Source organism: Zalophus californianus, chromosome 5 (genome assembly GCF_009762305.2).
Source record: "Zalophus californianus isolate mZalCal1 chromosome 5, mZalCal1.pri.v2, whole genome shotgun sequence".
NCBI lineage: Eukaryota > Metazoa > Chordata > Mammalia > Carnivora > Otariidae > Zalophus > Zalophus californianus.
The window spans coordinates 150451699-150476206 of NC_045599.1; the positions used below are offsets into that span (position 1 = coordinate 150451699).

Here is a 24508-nt window from a genome sequence, read left to right on the forward strand (position 1 = left end):
GCAACGGCTGTTATCACGAGGCTCCTGAAGACGCCTGTCGATTCTCCACGTGCGGCTTTGGCTCAAGCGCACTGAAAGGAAATAATGCTGTTAGAAATACTGCTGTCGTGTCCACAAAGAACGCATGGGGCCCAACAGCTGTGAACCGGGCTGAACAAAGGGAGCCAGACACGATTTATGATCTTCAACTTCTGTAGCCTTCCTTGATTAATTTTGGATTAAAAAATGCTTCTAGCATATGTTCTATGTCTCTCTGTCTGTCTTTCTGGTTTTTTACTGCTCACTCATATAATCCCATGAGCTGATAAGCACGAGCTATGACAGACACATGAGCCCTCCAGAGTTCTCAGGCGTCATGGCTTTCCGAGCAAGAGTGTGGAGAACTGCAAGCTGCTCCCATTGCTGGCACCCACGTGATCAAACCCAGGTGCTATACATCTAAGTTCTTCTAGTCCTGACAAGATCCAATGTTGCCCAACCAATTAAACTCCAAGGATAGAGACAGACAATGGCCCTGTGTGGGAGCAAGGGTGCTGGATGGAAGGCCCATCATGTGTTCTGGGATCCAATGGGCATGTCTCAGAACCCAGGCTTTGACCCTTGATGGACAGCGGCTTTGGGGAGGTTACATAATCTGTCTGATCCTCAGACTCCCCTCATACAAAACGAGAATAAAAACTCTTCTCAACAGATGTTAATACAATGAAATGCAATAGTAATGCATGCAATGAATCTACATGCAGAAATTCCTGACATACAGTGGGTGCTTATCAGTTACCTTCCCTACTCATAATGGGTCCACTTTCATGTTTCACTTAAAACCATGAAATTACATCACTGACACATATTAACATACATGTTCCTATGAGAAAGCAGAATTCACCATGTGTCTGCTCCATAAGAACCAAACATGGAATACAGGTTGTGAGTAGGCCTTTTCAAAATGACGACACATTGGTACCAGGGTACACAGAGTATTAGAAGAATTGCAGGTTCCAATTTTTCCCAACCTCTGGTTTAGGAGTTGGAGAAAAGCAATGGGTAGGCCAGAAAAGAAAAACAGTGCGATATACCGTGTTTGCGTGAAAGCCTCCCTGTGCCCCATGCCGTCTGCTTACCAGGAACAGAGGAACTACCATTCCCCAAGAACCACCAGCCAAGTCAAAGCCTAAGGATGTGTTTGTTTTTCCCATGAGACAAAAAATATTACCAGAGGCTACTGTCTGGGCACAAGCTGAACATCTGGGATAGAAGATGATTAACTTGACAAGAGAGTGGGAGGAATGTGTGGATGGAAGGTGAATTATAGCCCCGTGCTCACTGGGTAACTGTGCTCATCATAACAGGAATTCCCCCCAGAGCGCCCAACTAAACATGATGGCAATGGCAGCCAGACTCTTTGATACTTCTAGGTCTCTCTGTTTTCCCAAATATAAGAACAAACTGCGTGTTATGCTGATGGACTCTACAAGGCTGCCCACATGTACCCTGTGTCCACAACAGCGGAGTCTCGGCCGCTCCATCCCCTGCAAGAGCCCGACAGCCACACATTTGACAAAGGGCAGATAATAGGGCTGAAGCCAGAGAAAGCAGAAGTTGGTTGTGGTTGACTTTGAAACCAAGATCAAACAAAAATGACCTCTTGAAAGTCTCTAAACCGAATCCATTTCACAGCACACGGGCTGACAATGAAATCTGAGCTGTGAATAATTGCCAGATGAGAGGATTAATTTGCAAAGGATACAACAGAACGTGATACCATCTCAGAATGTAACTCATACGCTTGGCCCTCCTGGTTTGATTCAGACGTTGGATGGAACGGACACTCGCTCCTGATCTTGTTACCGCATACATAGCACTTTTATTACAATATATGTATACAACTTGAACGTAATTCACTGGTTTATATGTAACCAAGGACTGCCTCTCAACAATTTAATTTTAGGCTATGGGCCTTAAGACACTTTTACTAAATTGCAATCTGTGACATCGTCAAATTATCCTTACTGATATGCATCACATTTTAAGACATCAGTGCCCACATCAGGTCACGCCCTGTGCGTTCCCTATACACCTAGAGGCACGGACTTCCCAGGGACACTGAACCTTCCCGGGAGGCTGAAGCTGGGTTGGCCAGTTCTCAGCCCCGGGTGCACATATGGGACCCTTCACCCTGCGGTGAAGCTGGGGTTTTAAGTTTTTAAATAAATGTAAGGAGGGTTTTCATTAGCAAATGGAAATGTAAACTTTTGCATGATCCAGCCTGTATTTAGAACCAAAATACAAAGAAAACTGCTGCCCCACAAAGTTCCTGCAACCCCTATAACCTGGGGATTCCGTTCTTCCAAGACACTAGACTGGAGCACATTTCAAATATGTGGGCATTAGCTGAAAATCTCATAAACCAAGCAGCTCTAGTTCTTCCTCTGGTAGAGAAAAACGTGATGCACGTTATCACTATCCTTTCAGAGGGTTGACAACAGGGAACTTGCAAGTGTTGGGGATTGGTAAGCTCAATTTTATTAGAATGAATAAGCCCATAAGCTGCTCCCCAGTGGATAACAGACTGGATTACTGGAGGCAGAGGTAGGACATTATGATTGATATTAGACCAAGGAAAGTTTTTATATAGTAAACATAATTATGTACCAAAGCAATATTCAAAATTCAGAATAACGATACCGAATGGTAAAGGAAAGGTTACCTTATAGTATTGACCCTCAGAAGGAACATGCAATGGCTTACGTTTCTGCATATGGCTCGGTTACTCAGCACAGCGCGTATATATTTACACGTTCACTATGTACTCTCCCAAATCTTGCACACACACATGCACATCTCAGCTGGTCGCGGAACTGAGCTGTAAAGTAGCCTAGCTTCTCTTCTGGCTTATTATTCTGCAGTACATCATTCTTCGTTTTATTACCTAATGAGGACCTGCATTAGGAATAGTCAAAACTGGCTCAGCTTTAGTGAGAGATCATCTCTGCAAATAAAACAAGGTTTATGGCTCCTTTGGCTGCTGCAGGGGGAATGCAGAGGCAAAATGTCAGCTATTCTGGGCACTTTCCTCATTTATGATACTTTATTAAGCACTAAGTAATCTCCCAGGTATTGAGAAAGGACAACATAAATGTGTGGGCATAACCCATGCTTCTAAAAATTGCATCAACTACACTCTTGCATTTTAAATCGCTTGCTCAAATGATACGTCTTTTTATCATCCCAAGTGCTTTCAATAAATCACCCAAAAGGCTCCAAGTGTAAATGAAATATATTCTGATTCTATTCCCGTTTCATCTGTGGGGCTTCACTGAAGGTCAGTGTAACTCCATCTCCAACCTGACTCGAACCTGCTTGCACTGCAACGTGGGCAGTTAGTTGCTCGTTAGGTTTGTAACCACATTTCCTAGTGGAGTAAGGGGGGGATGCTGAGGAGAAAAGATTATGCTCAGCTCCTACTGTGCACCAAGCTCTGAGCTGCGTGCTGGGGGCTTTGATGCAAAGAGTGTCTCACCCCATCTTCCTGCAACCCGGTGACAACGGTGTTATTCATAAATTAAGGAAGGGCAGAGTACTGAGCCTTTGGGCTAGTAAATGTGAGAAATTCCAAGTGAACAATACCTCTGTGACTCCAATGGCCATGTTTTTTCACTATGTTTCCAATTTGGTTATCTTAAGCAGTCATTTTATTCTGTTTCTTGTTTGAATGTCTGTCTAAATAGAGATCTTTCCTCACATGTAGACAGTTTGTGTTCTTTTGCTCATTTGCTTCCCAGGAGGATTACCACAGCCTTCAAACTGTAAGTGTTCCAGTGCTTACTGACTGGCTTCGTTCAGGACTGCAATTTTTTAAATGCTTAATGCTTAAATGCTGAATATTTAATTTATCTCAACTAACTTAACAGAGTAGAAATGGAATATTTTTATTTTATGGTAAGTGCCAAAAATTCATCCCTAAAAGTTCATACAGAATAAGTCCGCTGCATCACATTTTGTGAAGGATTCAAGGTGGCTTAAGAATACTGTTCCTCAGAAATCCTCATGTGCAACAGGTAATCCCCCCTCGTCATAAGCCTGATAACTAAAGACATGTGTCCAAGACACAGAGACACAATTATGTCCCTATGTTCACGCAATAAGGTATAAAAAGCTAAGAGGTAGACAAACCCAATGTTTTTTGAATTGTACTTTATACAAGTCATATCATATCCTATCACCCAAATATACTGCAATGTTTCTTATTTAAAATTTGTTTAGAGATTCTGTCATGAGAGAAGTTACTCATATGGGTAGGCCTGGAAAAGTGCTCACTCGCAGGGGGCCTTTCCTGAGACCATGTGAGGTGAACAGCACTGGCATTATTCTCTTCCTTGCTGTGGAAGTATGTTCCCAGGACCCTGAGAGACAGGCTTGGATCCATGTGGTGATTGTTTGGGAAATGCATGCCTTCCAAAATCAACTTAGAACCATTTCTAGATAGAGCTTTTCACAGTCACTGCACCTTCTCTCTCGATACAGGAACTCTCTCCAGCATAGATGGAACTAGTATCTAAAGCAAGGACTTTTCATCCATCCATCCATCCATCCATCATCCAACTATCCACCCATTCATCCATTTATCCATCTATGTGGTCATCTACCATCCACCATCCATCCATTTATCTGTCCATCCATCCACCCATCCATCCATCCCTCATCCATCCATCCATCCATTTCTCCATCCAAACATCTACCCATTTCTCCATCCATCTGTTCATCTACCATCCATCATCCACCCTCCATCTATTTATCTGTCCATTCATCCATCCATCCATCCAACCATCTATCATTTTCATTCATCCACCCATCCACCCACCTGTCTACCCATCCATCCAATTGTTTCCACGGGCCATGAACACTGCTGGGTGCTGGAGGTCATGAAAGGGTTCCAACAACCGTGAACTTAAATGTGGCTTTATCACATGAAAAAAAAAAAAGTGCCTGCTTTTTCTCCTAGGAAAAAAAAGATACAATATACTCAGATGGAAATGTAATATATGATGAAATGAAATGACCTTAAGGTCTTCCAGGCAAATATTTTCCACAGACTTTGCATAATTAAAATAAATCACCAGTGTCTCAAACTACATTTCATTTTAAATGTTTTGCTCCAAATTTCTAATGTCTTAAGGGTTGAAGATACAATTACTCAATGACAGAAAATTGGGATGATTGGATGTATCACATCATTGCCTACTGAAACTACCTGTTATTTTAGTACCATTTTTAAACTAAAGGCAGCCAACCATTTCAGCATCACTATAAATCTGGTGAGTAACACCATATGGATCTTTTTTTTACTTTTGTCTTAGTTTAATTTAATTTTTGTTTTAAAACTGGTAACTTTTAAAATATATTGACAATATATACCTTATTGGATATGTCCATCTACTACTAAGGAAAAATAAGAATCCTGCCTACATGTCTTCAGACTGTGAATTTGCAAATGAGATATTTTTATTTAGGTTTCCTATAATTTCACAGAAATTACTGGAAAGAGAATATGAAATTAATACTGTTTTCACGATTTTAAAATACTGGATTTACTTGATTTCATGTCTTTAAAACACATGCTGTTTTTCCTAAAAACATAAAAATAAACTCTTAAGTAGGGGGCAGTATTTCTATAAGCAGAAAAGCCTCTAAAAAACGCTTTGCAGGAAAAGTATTGCAGGAAAAATATGTTTAAAAAAGGACAAAGGATGATCACTGTCAGTAGACAGAGGAATCAAAATCAATAAAAATGATACATACCTGGAAGAACAGGGAAACAGTATCAACAGAAGAGCAAACGTTTCCGGTGGTTTCCACAGGAGTTCTGAGACTAAAGGAACCTGAGAGTAGGGTCAGGACTACTGAGGGTGGCCTACTGTCCCATGTGAGCAAGAACATGACTCCACAGAGTGTATAAACTCACTTTGCTACAGAGTCTGGCCTCAGGCCTGTAGACGATGATACAGTAATCTCTCGTTCAAGAGTGATTCACAGGGACCCTGAAAACACACACCCACACGTGCACACACAAGCCCCTGAGTCCCAATTTATTCCTGTATAAGAAGTCCTGAAAGACAACCTTCAAGCCTCCTGAGGAGACATGCTTCTTCAGGCTCCAGGCAAACAACACGAGAGACTTCATTTTCGTCAGATCAGTGAACCAGGGCAGGCACAGTCCACCGCAGGGAAGGAATGTGTGCACGTACTGGGTCCGACATCTTCATCCCCACCAGGAATAAGCCTGCTTCCAGGCCAGGTGAGGTCTAGTCCTTAAGGTCCAGTCTTTCCCTAGACAGGGCTGCCATGTCCCTACTGTTTTACTTTTGAGTCTCCATTTTTCTCTCCTCCAGATCAGTGGCTGTGCAATGGTTTCTGTAAAGCACCAGAACTGTTTTGTCACCAAAATATTTCTCATTCATCGAATAAACTTTTGAGGGCTTTACTATATGCCATGCACGACTGATAATGCTGGGGATAAAGCAAGAAAAATTCATGAATTCCTGCTACATTCTCAATATTTAGCATAGTAGACAGCTTGCTTAGTATGTAGAAATTATCCTTAGCTCCCACTCCCCTTTTAAACGCTGCTTTGTGGGCGCCTGGGTGGCTCAGTCCTTAAGCGTCTGCCTTGGGCTCAGATCATGATATCAGGGTCCTGGGATGGAGCCCCACATTGGGCTCCCTGCTCGGCGGGAAGCCTGCTTCTCCCTCTCCCACTCCCCCTGCTTGTGTTCCCTCTCTCGCTGTGTCTCTCTCTGTCAAATAAATAAAATCTTAAAAGAAAAAAAATAAACTGTGCTTTGTGATGTTGAGGATAGAACTCTATAAATCCCACTTCTGCTTTGCCACCTGCTCGCTCTCCGCCTCTAATCTCAGACCACACAGTCAAGGACTGGACAGACTGAAGAAGGTGGAAGAACTTGTACCTTCTTGTCTGCCCCCCTTGGGCCTCCTCTCTGCCCCCCACCTTCTGTCTGCCCCCTGTGGACTTCCTGTCTGCCCCCACACACCCCCGTGGACCTCCTGCCTGCCCCCCTGTGGACTTCCTGTCTGCCCCCACACACCCCCGTGGACCTCCTGCCTGGCCCCATGTGGCCTTCCTGTCTGCCCCCACACACCCCCGTGGACCTCCTGCCTGGCCCCATGTGGCCTTCCTGTCTGCCCCCCCACACCCCCGTGGACCTCCTGCCTGGCCCCATGTGGCCTTCCTGTCTGCCCCCACACACCCCCGTGGACCTCCTGCCTGCCCCCATGTGGCCTTCCTGTCTGCCCCTACCCCACAGGACCTCCTCTCTGCCCCGTGGACTTCCTGCCGCCCTCCCCCCCACCGCCTGGACTTCTTGCCTGCCCCACGTGGACCGCCTGCCTCCCCGCCGCGGACTTCTTGCCTGTCTCCCCCACCCTCCCACCGTGGACTTCCTGTCTGCCCTCTGTGGACTTCCTGTCTGCCCCCTGTGGACTTCCTGCCTGACCCTTGTGGACTGCCTACCCATCCCCGTGGACTTTCTGCCTGCCCCCCTGCCCCATGTGGACATCCTGCCTGCCTCCCCCCCACCCCGTGGACTTCTGCCTGACCCCTGTGGACTTCCTACCTGCCTTATGTGGACTTCCTGCCCCCCTCCGTGGACTTCCTATCTGTCCCCCTCCACGTGTTCTTCCTGCCTGCCCCCTGTGGACTTCCTACCTGCCTTCTATGGACTTCTTGACCCCCGCCCCCGGACTTCCTGCCTGTCCCCGTGGATTTCCTGCCTGCCCCCCGTGGACCTATCTACCCCATGGGGACCTCCTGTCTGCTTCTTGACCTGTCAGCCCACTTCACCGGGCAGAAGCAGCCTGTTCCAGTCTCCAGTTTACTTGAAGAACCCACGGCTTGCCCCCTCAGGAGTCCCACCAGCTGGGGAGATCCTACTCGGGAGTTTGAGCCCAGCTGAAGCAGTTAAATTATAATAACCAAGACTTCACTCTGTTGCCTCAGCCCCGGGGGCTGTAGCTGCTTCCTGCATTTGCTATCTTGTAAAGCTTTCGTATTCTGTTTTTAATTTTTCAGTTAATACCTATTTCATGCATTGCATTAATTCTCTCTTTTCAAGTTGTGTGGTGTCTGTGTCCTAACTGGACCATGACTGATACAGATAACAATAAATACAAAAAAAACAAAACAAAAAACAAAAACACACACACAGCAGGGGAGAGCCTAAGAAGGATGTGTGGAGGGGGGACAGTAGGCAATTTTAGATGTGTGGGTCAGGGAAAATGACGTTTAAGAAGAAAATGACCATCCTGCTACGGTTGAACCTCAGGCAAGAAGAATCCTGCTTTACAGAGCATGGTTTCATCTGGCCTCCTCTTTTACTCTCTGGACGGGACTGGACGTAGCCTTGAATAGTCACTGCCTACAAAAGCAGGCTTCAGGTATAGAGAATCCTAGACTTGGAAGATTCCCCAGAGGAAAAGACCACAGGGATCATGTCCCTGCTTCCCCAAAGAGACCCATTTGGCTGTCTCAGGCAGGCCCATGCAGAAAATCCTGCTCCACTGGTTGTGGACATGAGCACCTTCCGATGATCCTTTCAGCAGATATTCTACTGACCAAGAGTGTCCGTATGAGGGCTGTCCTTGGTGCATCTGCCTCCTGATAAGAGACGTCCGGAGTACTGAGGACCAAGCAGAAGGGAAGCCTGCCATCTCTCCTCTACCCACTGCTACCTGGCCCAGATCTCCAGACCAAAGACCCATTTACTCTATTTGTAAAATCTCTGGCACAGATTCCAACATTCACACTCCTTCAATCGGTTCCCCAGTATGTGAACAAGTAATAGCATCCAGTGTGTTCAGTGAAAACATCACCAAACAGAGAATCTGAACACAGGGGTCCTACACCTGTCTCAATCCACCTGGCCTTGCAATACTGGCCATGTCAACTGCACGCCCCTGAAGCTCAGGCTCATCACCTGGAAAAAAAGGGAAGTGGAGCAAAATTATAGATTCTATAATTAAATTCCTCTAACCATCTCATTCGTGTTTACAATGAACGGTAAGCTAATAGAAAAAATCTGTGGTCACCTCAAGTGTAAAAGATTATCTAAATGTTACCTTGATCAGGCCCCTTGCTAGGTGTGGAGCCCAACATGGGGCTTAATCTCACGATCCTGAGATCATGACCCGATCTGAAATCAAAGGTTGGATGCTTAACCGACTGAGCCACCCAGGCACCCTGTACTGTACTTATTCTTAAGGAACTAGCAGAAACATATGTAATTATCCAGTGCTTTCCTTTGCCTCCCCACACTCACATATAAATTTCCTAGTAACTACCAACTTTGGCCCTACTTCCTCTAAAAGCCTTAGTTTCTCTACAATTTTATTACATGCCTCCCAAGACTGACATATTTTCAACCTGGTTATGCCATCCCCAGCCTTCTCAGATTGGGACACTGCTCCTAAGAACTCTTATTAACTCTTCTGACCATGCCTATGTTGGTTTTTCCCTTCTGCTCCTGCTTTATTTTACTGGCTCCAGAACATTTTTCAAAGTCAGTTAAAAGTCTGGCAATATTTCAGACAGTTTCCTAGGATTTATTGAGTGCTGTAGAAAAACTCTCGATGACTGGAGTTTCCAGAGAATCCCTGGAGTCTGAGGTTGGGAATCAAACCTAGGACAGTTCAAACCAGGGCCCCGAGTAAGTCTCCAACCAAGGGAGGGAATTCTTAAACACACGTGAGAACTGTTGCATTTATAAGTTTTCCAACATTGCTGAAAACAAGAGAATAATTAGATTTTAGGAGAAGTGATATGTAGGCTATGTGTTAAAGCTTTAACAGACACAATGCTGTAAGAGGAGCAAAATTTCACACAGATTTTGGTGCCAAGGGTAATTGACAGACTCGATACTCTTTGGCGGGGGGGGGAGCTAAAGTGATAATCCAAGTACACAGCTTGCATAAAATCCATTGAGAAGATCTAATCCTGTCATATGCAACAGCATACATATCTAAAGGAGGCTTATTAACAGTACTGAGTAATGGAAGTTTTTAAAAATAGTTCATCAGAAACCTTATTGAGAAAACCATTTCTGGGGGTGCCTGCGTGGCTCAGTCGTTAAGCGTCTGCCTTCGGCTCAGGTCATGATCCCAGGGCCCTGGGATCGAGCCCCGCATCAGGCTCCCTGCCCAACAGGGAGTCTGCTTCTCTCTCTCTCTCCCCCTCTGCCCCTCCCCCTGCTCATTCTTTCTCTCTCTCAAATAAATAAATAAATAAATAAAATCTTTAAAAAACATTTCTGAGTAAACTATGAGCTTCAACAGAAAATTCAGGGTGTTTGGCATTAGCCATGGAAAGAAATCAGATGAAATGAAGTCTAAACTTAATTGTATAGTTATTTATACCTCAAAACAGAGGTTGAGAAAATATAGTATGTTTTTGTAAATTTGAAATACAAGCATTTGTTGCAAGCAAAAAATATGATTTATGTTAATAGGAACTTGGGGAAACAAAGACAAAGGAAACAAGGTTTTCTGAAGCGCTTACAAACAAATCTGTAAATAAATAATTACGGGATGAATCCATATATATTTTAAAAGAGGCCCCTGCTACAGTATAAATGGGGATCCTAAGCTCTGAGAGGACTACATGCTGAGGAAGGTGGCACTGAACTGGAAAACAAATGAGAAAATCATGACCCCTATGGGAGCATTCAAAGATAATGCCATGAAAATTCACATAAGTGATCTTGCGGGTCCCTGTAGGGCAGCTATAGCCTGGTGATCTTGGGAAGCAAAACTATTCTATGGTTTGAAGTGCTGGTTCTTGAGTCAGGCTACCTAGGCACAAATCCTACTCTTTTAAGAATTATCTTGGGATTCATCTGTAAAATGGGGAAAATAAAGTGGTCTTGGGCAATGATCTGTAAAATGTGTTAATAATAGCACCGGCTGGAGACTGACTTCCCAAATGGAAGTGTGAGGGATGAGGTAGATCTGCTCTCCAGTGAAATGATCATTTAATTGCTCAAAAACCACACACACACACGCGTGCGCGCGCGCACACACACACACACACACACACACAGAGCCAAGCCATTTAAAGTTTCTATAAAATTCCCTAAGGTCATAAAAAGTGGAGAATCAGCTACTGAATTTAATTTAAACTTGGAAATATGGGGAAATTTGGTGGCATCTGAGCCATGGTCTAGTCACCTACTCACCCTGTCCCCAGTCAATATGACAGAGCTCTACTCCAGACATGTGCAGCCAAGAAGACAAGGGCTCCCTGTTGCCCCAACGTCCATTCTAGAACTGTTTCCATAGAAGCAGTCACAAGCCACCAGCATCTCTCCTCTCCTTAGTTCTATACTGCAGAAGCTCTATACCAGGCAGGCATGGCCATGAGAACTGGTTTGCCTTCTACAGGCGGCCCCTACTCTTAGGATGGAAGCTCTACTCCAGGCTCAGCGTGGAGCCCTGAACATCCCCACACCAGCTCTTCTGTAACATACAGGTTGCAGGCCAGGAAGCAAAGAGAGAGAAGAGCAGGCACCAACATCCTCATCCAGAGCTCCACTCACAGGATAAGGTCGAGCCCTGGAGAGGCACAGTGTGGCCAGTGTCTATAGAGGTGATACAATATGTTCTCTCTGGAGCTCAATTTCTAGCAGAAAATTATGAGAAATGCAAAGAAACAGAAAAGTGTGACCCCTACACATGAAAACACACAGGCACAGAAACTGCTTCTGAGAGGACCCAGATGTGGGGCTTGGTAGACAACGATGTCAAAGCAACTGTTACAAATATGTTCATGGAACCAAAGAGAACTATGTCTAAAGGATTAAAGCAAGGCCTAATGACAATGACTTATGAAATACAGAATAAGGGAAATTACAAAAATAACCAAATGGAAATTCTGGAGTTAAAAAGGATAATATCCCAAATGAAAACTTTACCAGAGAAACTTAATAGATTTGAACTGCCAGCAGAGAATCAGGGGATTTGAAGATAAACTGGTAAAGATGTTGCAATTTGAAGTGCACAGAAGAAAAAGCAAATGAAGGAAAATGAGTGGAGCCTCCGAGAAATGTGTACAGCATTAAGCACGCCAATATATGCATAATGAGAGTACCACGGAGTGGACACAAGATATCCACACCCTACATACACATCACAGCAAAAATGCCGAAAGATGAAGACACAAAGAAAATCTTGAAACAACCATAAAAAACCCCCCAGCTCCTATGCACAATAAAACTGCAGTGAGATAAGCAGCAGACTTCTCGAGAGAAACAATAGGGCTGAAGAGACAGTAGGATGACATCGTCAAAGTGCTGGAAGGAAAAACCACGAACTAAACAAAAACAAGAATAAAAACAACCAAACTGCCGTCCAATGATCTCTATCCAGCCACTCAAAGCCACAATGAGACACCACTTCATACTCACCGGGAGAGCCGGAAGGAGGAGAAATCAGAACCCTCACACGTTGCTGGGAGGGTACGAAATGGGAGAGCTAACGCAGAACAGTCGGGAAATTCCTCAAAATGCTACAATAATGCTACAGTAGAATTGCCATAGGAGGCAGCAATTACATTCCTAGGTATAAACACAAGAGAAATGAAACGCATGTCTACGCTAGAACTTGTACACAAATAGTAGTGTTAGTCACAAGAACCAAAAGGAGCCCAGACAGTAATATCCATCAACTGCTGAAAGGATACATAAAAAATGTGGTATATTTAGCAATAAAAATAGTGAAGTTTTGATACATGTTACAACGTGAACGAAACACGAACACATTATACTAAGTGAAAGAAGCCAGTCACCGAGGACCACAAGTTGTATGCTTCCCTTTATGAGAAATTACCAAGTTAGGCAAATCTATAGAGACAGAGAGTTAAATTAGTGGGGTCTAGGACTGATGGGGCTTGGGGGAATGGGGACTGCCAGGGGTTTCCTTCTGGGGTGATGCAGAGTCTCAGATTAGGTGTGGTGAGGCTTGTACAACTCTGGAAATACAGTATAAACCACTAAATTATACATTTCCAACAGGGGAAATCTCTATGATGTATGAACTACATATCAAAAAAGCTGTTTTTTTTGTTTTTTTTTTTTTTTAAATAGTACCTAGCTGTTAGCACGGCCATTAGGCTAAGCTAACATAAGCTAACATAACAAATGTTAGCCAAGCATGTGGCACAAAATCCTCCATAAATTAGGGTCGCTCCTTCTGCTACTGTCCTGACCATTGCTGTTTCCCACACTGTCACTGGCGTGGTCATTCAGGAAAGGCACCTGCTGTGTGACACGCCTTCACATGCCTATGCCTGGTGATCACAAAAGACCTGTGATGTCAATTAGGTAGAGACATAAGAATTATACACACGGCTTTTTTTAATAACCGTATTTAATGAAATATGAAATATTTGTTTAAGATTTTATTTATTTATTTGAGAGAGAGAGAATGAGGGATAGAGAGCACGAGAGGGAAGAGGGTCAGAGGGAGAAGCAGACTCCCCGCCGAGCAGGGAGCCCGATGTGGGATGCCGTCCCAGGACTCAAGGATCATGACCTGAGCCGAAGGCAGTCGCTGAACCAACTGAGCCACCCAGGCGCCCCGAAATACGAGATATTTTGAGTCAAGGTACTCGGTGGCAATATTAGGATGACTTTAGAGGTCTTTCTAGGGCTTACAGATAGTGCAGTGGAGAATTCCACGACCTTGACAGATATTAGCAGTCTTTCCTGGGGCAGTCTATTTCTCCAGCAGGCATCACACCCCAATTCTACTGTCAGGATTCAGCTTGGACAAAACTACCCCAAAACCATATGTGGATGCTGCCACCTCCCAGCAAGGCAGGGTGACGCACCCTCTCTGCCCCTCCTGGCACCCAGACGTGTCCTATTTCATCACTGAGGTGACACTGCCCATTCCCTGCCTCTCTCATCACACAACACGGATCTGAAGTGCATTTATTATTCACGAGACCCTCAGGAAAACACTCATTTTACTTTGTCGAGAGTATTTATTTACTATAAATAAGGCGATCAGCTCTTAACTTTGATGGTTTTCCTCAAATCCGTTTTTAGAGAATGATGGCAAAGTGCTCCAAAACACAAAAGCTGAGAACCAGGTGAGAAAACTATCTATCAGATTGGAAACTGCATTGTCTCACAATTGTCAAGCATGGTCTCTACCTGAAGTCATTAAACTCTTAGTTAAGCAATATATTTTAGCTTTCAGGTGATAGTCCCATACCGTAGGTAAAACCAGGAGAAGAATATAATATAGATTTTCTTTTCTCCCCTCCCAGGGATCTTATTAGAATTCTACTGGCACCTGATGGCCGGTGAGTAGCTGGGTCAACCAGAAACACCGAGGGGGGAAGCAAAAGCTTAACTGAGATCAACCTGGGACTTTAATTAAATCAAAAAAAAAAAAAAAAAAAAAAAACCAACAACCCAAGAACAGTAAGAAGAACAAAAAAGGAGCTGTCCTCTAATATAAAAACATGCCATTTTTCATCACACTCGAAGAGATTTGAAAGATGAGCAATGGGATAGATATCCGTCAGGAAAGAAAGAACAGACTTGGCAGCCACTTGAGGGATGATCCCATTCAATAGTTATTATTATCTGGCTAATGAAAGATGACTTCTTATCCTCCCTTTTTATTCTTCAAAATGTTTCTGATTTGTCCTGTCATATGGCAAATGCCCCTGGACCCCACACTCATAAGTCTGGTTGAGGTCATTTCCGCCATGATCACCTACAGACAAAATAATCAGTGAAGTTGGATTTAACGTATTTGCAAGATTAATGAGGAAAGCATACAGATTTCTATTCCAGTGACCAGAATATTAAATTCCAGGGTTCATGATTCAGAGGAGTCTTTGCTCACTTTCACTTCTTTATCTCACACGTAGTTGTCACTTACAATTGTGCCGCTAACGCCCATGGAGATCAAAGAGAACCAGAAATCTCAAGCTGCTGCCAGTCAGCTCTGCTCATGGGACGACTCCAGAGCAGGGCTCAGCCATCGGGAGAGGCTGGGCTCACGGAGACCCAGGGCATCACTAAACCTGCACCCTGCTGGGTTAGGGGGAAGCACCTCGCCCAATCTCCACAAACAAATCCAAGGCTACTAGCTCCGAAGTCATGACATACCTCCCTACCACACAGCTGGCTTCCATTTCCGGTCTGAGCCTTTGTGAAAGAAAGCCAAAGAAGAGATCTCTTCCTTTAGTGAATTACATGAAGAGTTCTAGCCTTTTCGTTAAGGAAGATCTGTCCTTGGGAGAACACGGAAGAAATCAGCCCCACTGTCTTCAATCCTAAAACTTACGCCAAACACCCACCACCTTATCCTTGGGAAATCCCTGTGGTAGCCATTGTCCAATCAAAAGCCCTTCACAAGTTAGGGGAGGCGTGGAGTCAAGCCATTCCAAACGCAAAGCAGGCGTTAGTATTTTTTGAAAATATTTAACGGGATTTAGTATGTGCATATATGTAGTATTTGAAGGGACTGGTTACAAATGCCACTTCAGCATCTAGTATCCACACACACTTGCGCAAAATCCTTATAAGATGCAGAGTCTGACTTCACTTTTTCCAAAGAGGGAAAAAAATTTAAGACAGACTTAAAAGCATTTTCTAGAAATGTAATAAATATTTAAAAACCTGTTTGCCAAACCTTTACTATGGTCAAGACCTTAAAATATTTTGGCCACACACTTTTGCTCAGCTACCTAAGTCATGTCTTGCTCATCTGTGTCCGAATGATTAATGTACTCAAGACTCTAAGTATCTGCTAAGGTTTTCTTCCCTAAAAATATGGAAATATTTTAAGAAAATTAAAAGACAAGGCACTGAGATTTCGGCTTGGGGCAGCCTGAGGGATGCAGGTATCTTCTCAATGGGGCCAGACGATCCTCCCTGTAAGGTCCCAGCAAAGGGGACCACCAGAAGCATTCAAGTGATGTTCAGTGTCTACATCAGATACTAAGAAAATGGGGAAAGTGCTACAGAATCATTGGTCCAGGAAGACTTGGACTGCCGGGCCATGGTTTCATCACGGCATTTGGAACGAAGGCCCTATTCTGTAAGCATGTGATCCTCAACAGAATGGCAGAAGTAAAGTGCTTCCAAGCATCGGATCAAATAATCCCCCGGCCCTTCGGTTTTGTACTGTTGTTCTATTTGGAATGAAGACATCTCTGCAGCGCTGGCAATGGACCAGTAAGTTATGGTGGAAGCGGCCCCTGGGAAGTTCTCGACGTCAGACCTGGCCATGAGTCTGAAGTACGATTTTCACACTGGCGTGCTCTTCCCTGGTTCTTGTAAAACAACAACAGAAGTCTGGGCACGTGCTTCTACTGCCAAGTGTGCCAAAGGATGACATATTGTAGACCGTATTACTTGGCGATTTCCTCCCGCTTTCACAGACCAAAGAAACGTGTCCTGCCATAATAGTGGAACCAGCTACAATCTCTCAAGGGAAACAGCGCCCTGTCCCCTATCACACACCATCCGCACCCGAGCTGTACTCACCAAACCTTTGCATGTTGAGAGAGCCACCGAGGAGTTTTTGTGGGATCGTAAGGAGCCTTGATAGAAACAGAAATCCTCAGGTGGGAAGGTGTGCACGGACTTAGTACCTCCCTTCCCCAGTGTCTGCACCATAAAGCCGGGAGCCATCAGGTTGTTGGAAGCTTTCAGCTCCATGTGGAAGTCGTGCCTGAGGCCCTTCAGCCGAAGGTGGAGAGACTCCACCCCGAGCTGGGCCAGTGCTCTCTTCCTCCTTTGAGGGTGTGTGATTTCGTGGGACACATAGTCTCCATTGTGGTCAACCTCATAGGGAGACACCAGGTCATATTCTGAAAGACAAAGAGAAGGTGTGGCTGAGTAAATTCAGGATTCTGAAAAGAATCAGGCAGTCCTGGAATATAATTTATTGCCAGAGGACACTTCCACCCAATAAAAATGATGGGAGGAAATTTCAGCATCGAGCCAACCTCAAATCCATAACGTGGGATGTGAACAATCATAATCAGGAGGGAAAATCTTCAAAGTGGCCTTGAGAGAAGTCTCTGCTGCCCCATAATATGTTATTCCCAATCCAGCAAAATCTACGGCACTCCAAAGGAAAAACGAATCACAGACCAAAGAAAACCGAAAATGGACTTTTAGGATTACATTTCATAAAGTTTACTTTGCACCCATGATAACATGTAATCATTTATGCTTCTAAATATTCTTTAGCCATGCTCGCTTTTATAAAAATCTACATTGAGCTGACAAGAAATTTTAGCTTCAAAATACCAACAATTTATCAGAAAGCAGTTAAAAAGACAACTATGATGGCTACTCTTTGTTAATATTTTAGCAGTTAATTTTTAAATCAAGGAATCCTACAAATCATATGCAGACATATTCCAGATGCTAACGTTTCCTATACGGTCTGCTCCCACTGCATACTGCTGTCCACCCTTTCACTGGCCTGAGTTCTTGGCACGACATCAGAGTTCACCACCCAGGGTCTTCCCCAATGTGCACCATGGTCTTCTGCCCACTCCGAATCATAGTATGCAGCCTAAAACACATTCAAATACATAATTTTTTGAAATGTGAAGAAAGGGGCTTTCTGCTTTCAGGGCACTCACACAGGCCTGTGGGGCATCAGGGGCCGACAATGTCACAGTGTGGCCCTCTCTGTGGAAAGCATAGATGGAAGCTTTGCAGCTCCTTTCATTATAAAATGTGCACCCAGGAGGCTGTGAAAGTCTCATAACTGGGACTCTTTTCTGCTTTAGTGCGAGTGGGACATTCTTCTTGGAGCCGTAAGATAAAACACAGAGATGGCCTTTGGTCAGAAGCAAGCAGAATTTGGGTAATTATTTTTTCTGGAAAAATGAGGTTTTCTTCACAACCAATCTGTTTCAGTGCAGGTGTCGGTCCATGGGTCCCTGTGCCGTCAGGGACAGGGAGAGGTCACACTCAAACAGAGTAGGCATCTGGCACCGGTCAGAAATGGCACGTGGTGGGGTGGGAGAGAGAGAGAGGGTGCAGATGGTGAGGACCTGCCTGGAGCCCCCCATGCTGAAGCCAGTGGCAAGGTGTGTGTCCAAGGCCAGCAGTCAACTCGATGCAGTGACAGGATAACCCAACGATCAGTTCTGACCTCAGCAACCCCAAGGAGGCTGTCTCCTCCGGGCAAGGGCTTTGATTTCCGACCGCAGGGGCCTGGCCCTGCCACTCAGGGATCAACAGGTACCCAGAGGGTCACCGGCAGTGGGTTATAGCAGATCACAGGACCACTAACCATCAAAATCTATGTTGAAGCAGAGGATTTGTGTCCCAGAGGGCAAACTTTATTGGGCCTGTCTCTTATTTTACTTAGGAAACCGAGAAAATAAAAAAAAAAATCTGGTTCAACTGTGTGCAATGACAGGAGAAAGGGGAAACAAGTCAGGGATTTGGTCGTCTGGTGTAAGGATGCGGCTGCAGGCTGTCCTGGGCCACTCCGAGACAAGTGAAGTGTGCACACCTTTCTACCTCAGGTTCTCCCCGCTGCCTTCCACATCGCCAGCCTCCTGGACCAAGCGGGGAGGTTGGTCCAAGTGGAGGTGTTGCCCCTTTCACCCTGCCCCCGGGATGCTCTCCCCCTCACCCCAAGTCTGTGTCTATTCCAACAGAGGCTGTGGACACTTCCAAACACTGCCTAATCAGCACATTTACTGCACATAAACACATGATTACCACTTAAAAAAATCAAATTGTTTCCAGATGATATAAGCCAGATTCTTATGACCTTTGTTTTGGAGGACATATAACATGCATCCTTTATCTGGAGGGGACATACAGTATCTACTCTCAAAATAGTGACTGATAAGGCTCTTTTACATAAACACACACAGCATCCTGTTGATAAATGTTAGACAACCAGCTATCTGAGGGGAAAGAATAAACGGTCTGCTTTACTGCATTTGCCAATTCCCCTGGTGTAAGATTTCCCACCGTGGCTGATCTCCAGCACCAAGGTGATGTCACTCCACGCGGAGCGCAGAAGAGATACCCAGTAACACATGAGTACATACGCAGTATCTCCCACACACAGAAACTATTAATGCAAATAACTCAAGAGCACAGATAAGAGTAAAATAATGATGAAGGATGAGATTTGCATATTTTAATTTTGTTTTTAAAAGGACTTGTTTCACTATAACTTTATGTATTTTACTTTTCAGTGACCAGCTCTGCCAAACTTAAAGGAAAGTCACCATCAGCTCTGGACGACTGGTACAGGCCACCAGCTCCACAAACAGCAAAGCCACGCTTTGTGATCTATGACAATCTCTTCCCAAGAACGAGGAAGAAAATGCACGATGGGAAGAAGACCCGTTTTTTTCAATTTAGTCCACTGGTTCTCAACCAGTGATTCCTCTCCCACACCTCCGGGGAGACAAATGTCGGAAGACATTTCCATCTGTCAAGGAGTAGGAGGGGGACGGTGGTGCTCCTGGGATCCAGCGACCCAATCCTGAGATGCTGCTACAGAGCCTTCAATGCACCGGATAGGCTCTCGGCACAAAGCGGTAACACCGCCAAGGCAGGCAACCCAGATTCAGTCCCACGACAGCCCTCGCTATCAAATGTGTACTCTGGGCTATGTGTAAATGAATGTGGGAAAGGTCATCACTAAAGAATTCAATGAATGAACAAAATAAGCATGGCATCTCATCATACTCCTATTACTATCTGGAAATAAATCAATACATGACTGCACTAGACGGAAAAAATTAACTTTTGAGCTTATGTTTTAAGATTATAATCCCCACAACTATTGGCTTGTGATTTCAAGAAAAAATTTGTGCGAGGGGCGCCTGGGTGGCTCAGTCGTTAAGCGTCTGCCTTTGCCTCGGGTCATGATCCCAGGGTCCTGGGATCGAGCCCCGCATCGGGCTCCCTGCTCCGCGGGAAGCCTGCTTCTCCCTCCCCCACTCCCCCTGCTTGTGTTCCCTCTCTCGCTGTGTCTCTCTCTGTCAAAATAAATAAATAAAATCTTAAAAAAAAAAATTGTGCGATTCCTAATCTTTAAGAATCCTTAATTTTTCAAGTTTTTTAAAAAAGATTTTATTTACTTATTTTAAAGAGAGAGCGAGCGCACTCCAGAGCATGAGCTGGGGGAGAGGAAGAGGGAGGGAGAGGACAATCTCAAGCCGACTCCCAGCGGAACCTGGAGCCGGACGCGGGGCTCAATCCCATGAGCCCGAGATCGTGACCTGGGCTGAAGTCAAAAGTTGGACGCTTAACCAACTGAGCCATCCAGGCACCCCTGTTTGAGACTCCTTTAAATGAGACCTGTATCCTATACACCCTTGGTTAAGGAGAAAATCTCCACATATGGCTACTCCAGTCGGTGGTCAGAACTCCTTGATTTCAAGAGGTTTTCTGAGCACAGCCTCAAGTCCAAGAACACTCTGGTTTCAAACTGATTGCATGAAGTGTAGTCCACCTGAGCATGCAGGGCTGGTACTCAGCGACGTCTGCACCTTGCATCCTACCCCTGTACTCAGTGACATCACATCCATAGTTTGGAAGCAGCCACGGTGCAAGTATTTTGACCCATTTACCCCATGGGAACCGGAAAACGCCTAAATCCGGGCTCCAAAGAGCCTGTCGTTAAAGATTGACAAGCACGCTACCTGAAACAGACAATCCTGTCTTATGTTCCCTGAATGTCTGAATGTGAATCAATATAATCTTCCAGTGCACACACACAAACAACAGGTCTATTATGTACGATGAAACCCATTTCTAAAGAACTTCTAAACCTTGCCTTGGAAGCATAACTTACTCTAGAAGCAAAAGGTAACAAATATGTGCTACATCTTGGCTCTTAATAGGAGCCACTATTTTTATTACAAAGGCAAATTTGTAGGAAAAGCATTAAAATCTCCCACTAAGGAAAAACAACTCTGAATCAGCCAAAATGAAACAGGCATACTTAAATGTCTGAAAACAGTTTAGTTATCCACCGTGGCATCAAGAATAGAGGGCGTTCTCTTTCCCGCTGTGGAACTGCTTCAGACACCGAGGAAAACTGGCAATCAATCATAGGCTGAATTATGCGGGAAATAAACCTTATGGCCAAAAAGAGCGATTCCAAAGCCAATTTGTATATCAGATACCTAGATGTGCAACAGTTACACAAAGTGCACCCTGGCCCTACTGTTCTACGGCGAAACAAGGAACCTGCTGAGCAGAAAGAGTCTTTTTCTCTGGTAGTATGAAAGCTCTCTAGTGACACCCGCTCTCTCTGGACTTGGCTATTTCCAATTAAAGACCTAAAACACACAGAGGGTAGGTAGGTAGGAGGCTGGGCTCTGTCCACTAGGCTGTGACTTCACTGATGATGGCTCACACCTTCCCTTCCAGTTTCTGACCAGGCGAGGTATGTGGTTGTCGTGGCAATGCTTGGCCTGTGACACCAGCCGAGGTGCCAGGTGATTCGAGCCGCATGCCAGCCAGGCTGGAGTCCAGCTCACGGGAGTCCGTCCTGGCAAGGAGCAGGGGAAGCTCACTTGGGCAGGAAGGCTTTGACTTCTCCCTCCGGAAATGGTTCTCTGTCTGTATTGCTCCTACCTTACAGAAAACTTATTTTCTATAAAATGCTATACAGTCCCCTGAAAAATCTTCTGAGACCTTTACGAATTTTCATGATTTTAGAGAACTAGAATTTTTACAAAAACTTTTTTCAGAAGTGTGTGTGGAGAGACAAATGTAATATGGATAATTATATTGTGGAATGCAGCCTGAGAGAAACATGAAAGAAGACAAGGGCAAGCCCAAGAAGGTGACCTTTAAAAAGATAGATAATTACCTTTCTCCTGCAATTACAGAGCCAAAAGTGGTTTTTGTTTCATATCACTTACATCTAGCGCCCTCTGGTGGTGCTGAAGGTCTTCTGTTCCAGCGTTGACGTACTCACCACAGTATTTATAGACTATTTCTGTACTCACGCAGGACAGAATTCAAACAGTAAATGCATACGTCAGATTCTTGTCTTTATAAAAGGAGGAAAGCTATGTTCAAAAACTTTGAGTTATTAACTTTTCTATATTTTCCGAAAATACCCTGCGATAATCAAACCTCGTCCTTTATGTCGATCTATTGTTGGAAATGTTGCAAAGTACAAAACAACTGCCAAAGGATTGGGTTCAGATAAAAACCACCCAGCAACTGACATCCCACACCTGCCTTTCCCGTGAGCCTAACGCATTTCAGGGCAGAGACGATTATTGCCAGGGGATGTGAAATGTACCAATTCAGCTTGTCAACAGCACAAGTAAAACCATACATTGCAAAGCGATCAGACTTGTATGCCAAATCATGGCAGAAAGTTCGGGCATTGCTTAGGATGTCACAAACGCTAATTACCCATTCCATGCACTACATTGCAGTTATGTCCCAACTCCAGGAGAGCATCCACTTTCATACTAACTGGATCAGTATTGAGCAAAAACGGCTTTCTTTTGTCTCCTGCTCTTTAGTCAAGGATATACAGAGAGGCTTCAATTTAAAAGCCAGAGGAGGATCAGGAGGGGGTGAAGGGGTAGAGAAAGGAGTAAAGCGCTTTCTAATTTCCTGAACGCATAAATTAATAAAACCTCTAGATTATTCCTTGTTTTTTAAATGTTCTTATTAAATATGTATTGCTTGTTTTTCTCCCCTACCGCTTATGGTAATAACGCTGGTAAGCGTTACTGTTTCACAACGGAATACAATATAAATATTGGTGAAAGTCCACTCATAAGGCAAGAAGGCAAGGCACCATCCTAGGAGTGAGTTCGCAGAATTAGGAACATTCGCAGCACCTTATAAACCAGCGCCACTTGGTGAGGACTTGGAACCCCCCCTTCCCCGCAGACTTACCGCCTTTTTCCATCCAGTCCAGCTGCGCCGCGGAACCCTGAGGACGCCAGACGCTCCGGCTCCCTGGCGAGGCCGCTGCGGGTCCCACGGAGCACGCAGGTGCCTGCTGGAAAACAGCGGCCACACCTCGGTGAGACCGGGACTGCAGGAGGGAAGCCGCGGGGCACCCGCCCCCACCGTCGGGGCTCACCTGCACAGCCACCTGCGCCAACAGCAGCACACAGAGCGCCGCGCAGCCGGGGACCCGCAGGGCCCCGCCGCCCCTCGCGCCCCGCGCCCGTCGCCCGCGCTGCGTCCCAGCGGGGAGAATGCGCCGCTCCATCCAGGGGCGCTCGAGGTGCCCAGGGCCGCGGGAGGGCCCCCAGCCAGGCGGCTGCAAGTGGGCACCGAGGACCCGGCCGGCCGGCGCGCAGGAGCTTGCCCGCAGCGCCTCCGCCGCCCGCGCGGGGTTATCACTGCGGCTCTGCGCGGCGCGGGGGGCGGAGTGGCGGCCGGGCGGCGGGGGCGGTGGTGGAGCACCAGCCCGCACCGTGGGAGAGCAGCAGGAGGAGGGGGGAGGGCAGGGGGCAGGGCAGGGAAGGCGGAGAGGATCCGCGAGGGGAGGAAGGGAGGGGGCGGGAGGAGTTGGCGGGGGCCGGCGGGGTGGGGAGCCGGAGGAAGAGGGCAGGAGGGGAGGCAGATGGGGGAGGGAAGGGGCCGGAGAAAGCTGACGGCCGGGTGGGGCAGAGGGGAGGAGGGCCGGGGTGGATCCCTGCGCTCGCCGGCCGGGCGGTCGGCGCCTCGGCCAGCTCCCCGTGGGCGCGCGGCTGGAGCGGCGGCCGGGAGGCTCTGAGTGTGAGCAGCTAGAGCCGCCCTCCCCGTACCCTGTGAACCTGCCGTCGCGCCACACCGCGCCGGGAGCTGCCAGGCCCGCACCCCCAGGGCCAGACCTGTGCCGCCTCCGCACCCCCAGGGCCAGACCTGTGCCGCCTCAGGCGCAGACACCTGCCGCCCGCCTAGCGAGGCTGGGCTGCGCCTGGGCCCGCTGCGTTGGCCCTCGCGCTGCATGTGGGAGATCAAGTGCAGGACAGCGGCGCCCAGGGCTTCAGGGTGTCCTGCGTTTCTGAGTATACACAAACCCGTGCCTTGCTCTTGGCTTGGGGAGTGATGGGAGGCCCCGTGGTCTAAGAAGCAATGTCTATCTCCTGGTCAGTCCTGGATGTAGAGGCGCTCCTGGCCCCGGGGCCACCCGCCGTGGAGAGCCTGTGTGCCCAGCTGCTGGCTCTCTGCGTGTAGCCAATCCATTAGGAGGCCTGGGGGCTGAGGATCCCTGTGGGCCCGACTGGGGGCAGGGCTGCCAAGGGCCCAGGGAGCCTCAGGTGCTTGACCCCTGGCCTGGCAGTGAGCCCAGTCGGTGTTCTGCCATGGTGTGTGTGAACGCATGTGTATGCGTGTGGATGTGAGCGCGGATGTGCCTCCGTACCCACTTGTGTGTGCGCACGTGTGCGTGTGTATGTACCCGTGCACATGTGTGTAAGTACCGGTGCGCAAGTGCGCACGTGTGTGTGTACCCG

At 46.3% G+C, this 24508-nt stretch overlaps 1 protein-coding gene across 1 annotated transcript in view; it reads right to left on the minus strand.

Annotated features, from left to right (window-relative positions):
* Positions 1-23277, minus strand: part of ADAMTS16 (ADAM metallopeptidase with thrombospondin type 1 motif 16) — a 141994-nt gene extending 118717 nt beyond the window's left edge. The window contains exons 1-3 of the mRNA XM_027606029.2: positions 23146-23277; positions 22956-23061; positions 16572-16897 (exon numbers count right to left, since the gene is read on the minus strand). Coding sequence (XP_027461830.1) covers positions 16572-16897; positions 22956-23061; positions 23146-23277 — 564 coding nt within the window. The remainder of the gene's footprint in view (positions 1-16571; positions 16898-22955; positions 23062-23145) is intronic.
* Between the last annotated feature and the right edge of the window lie 1231 nt (positions 23278-24508).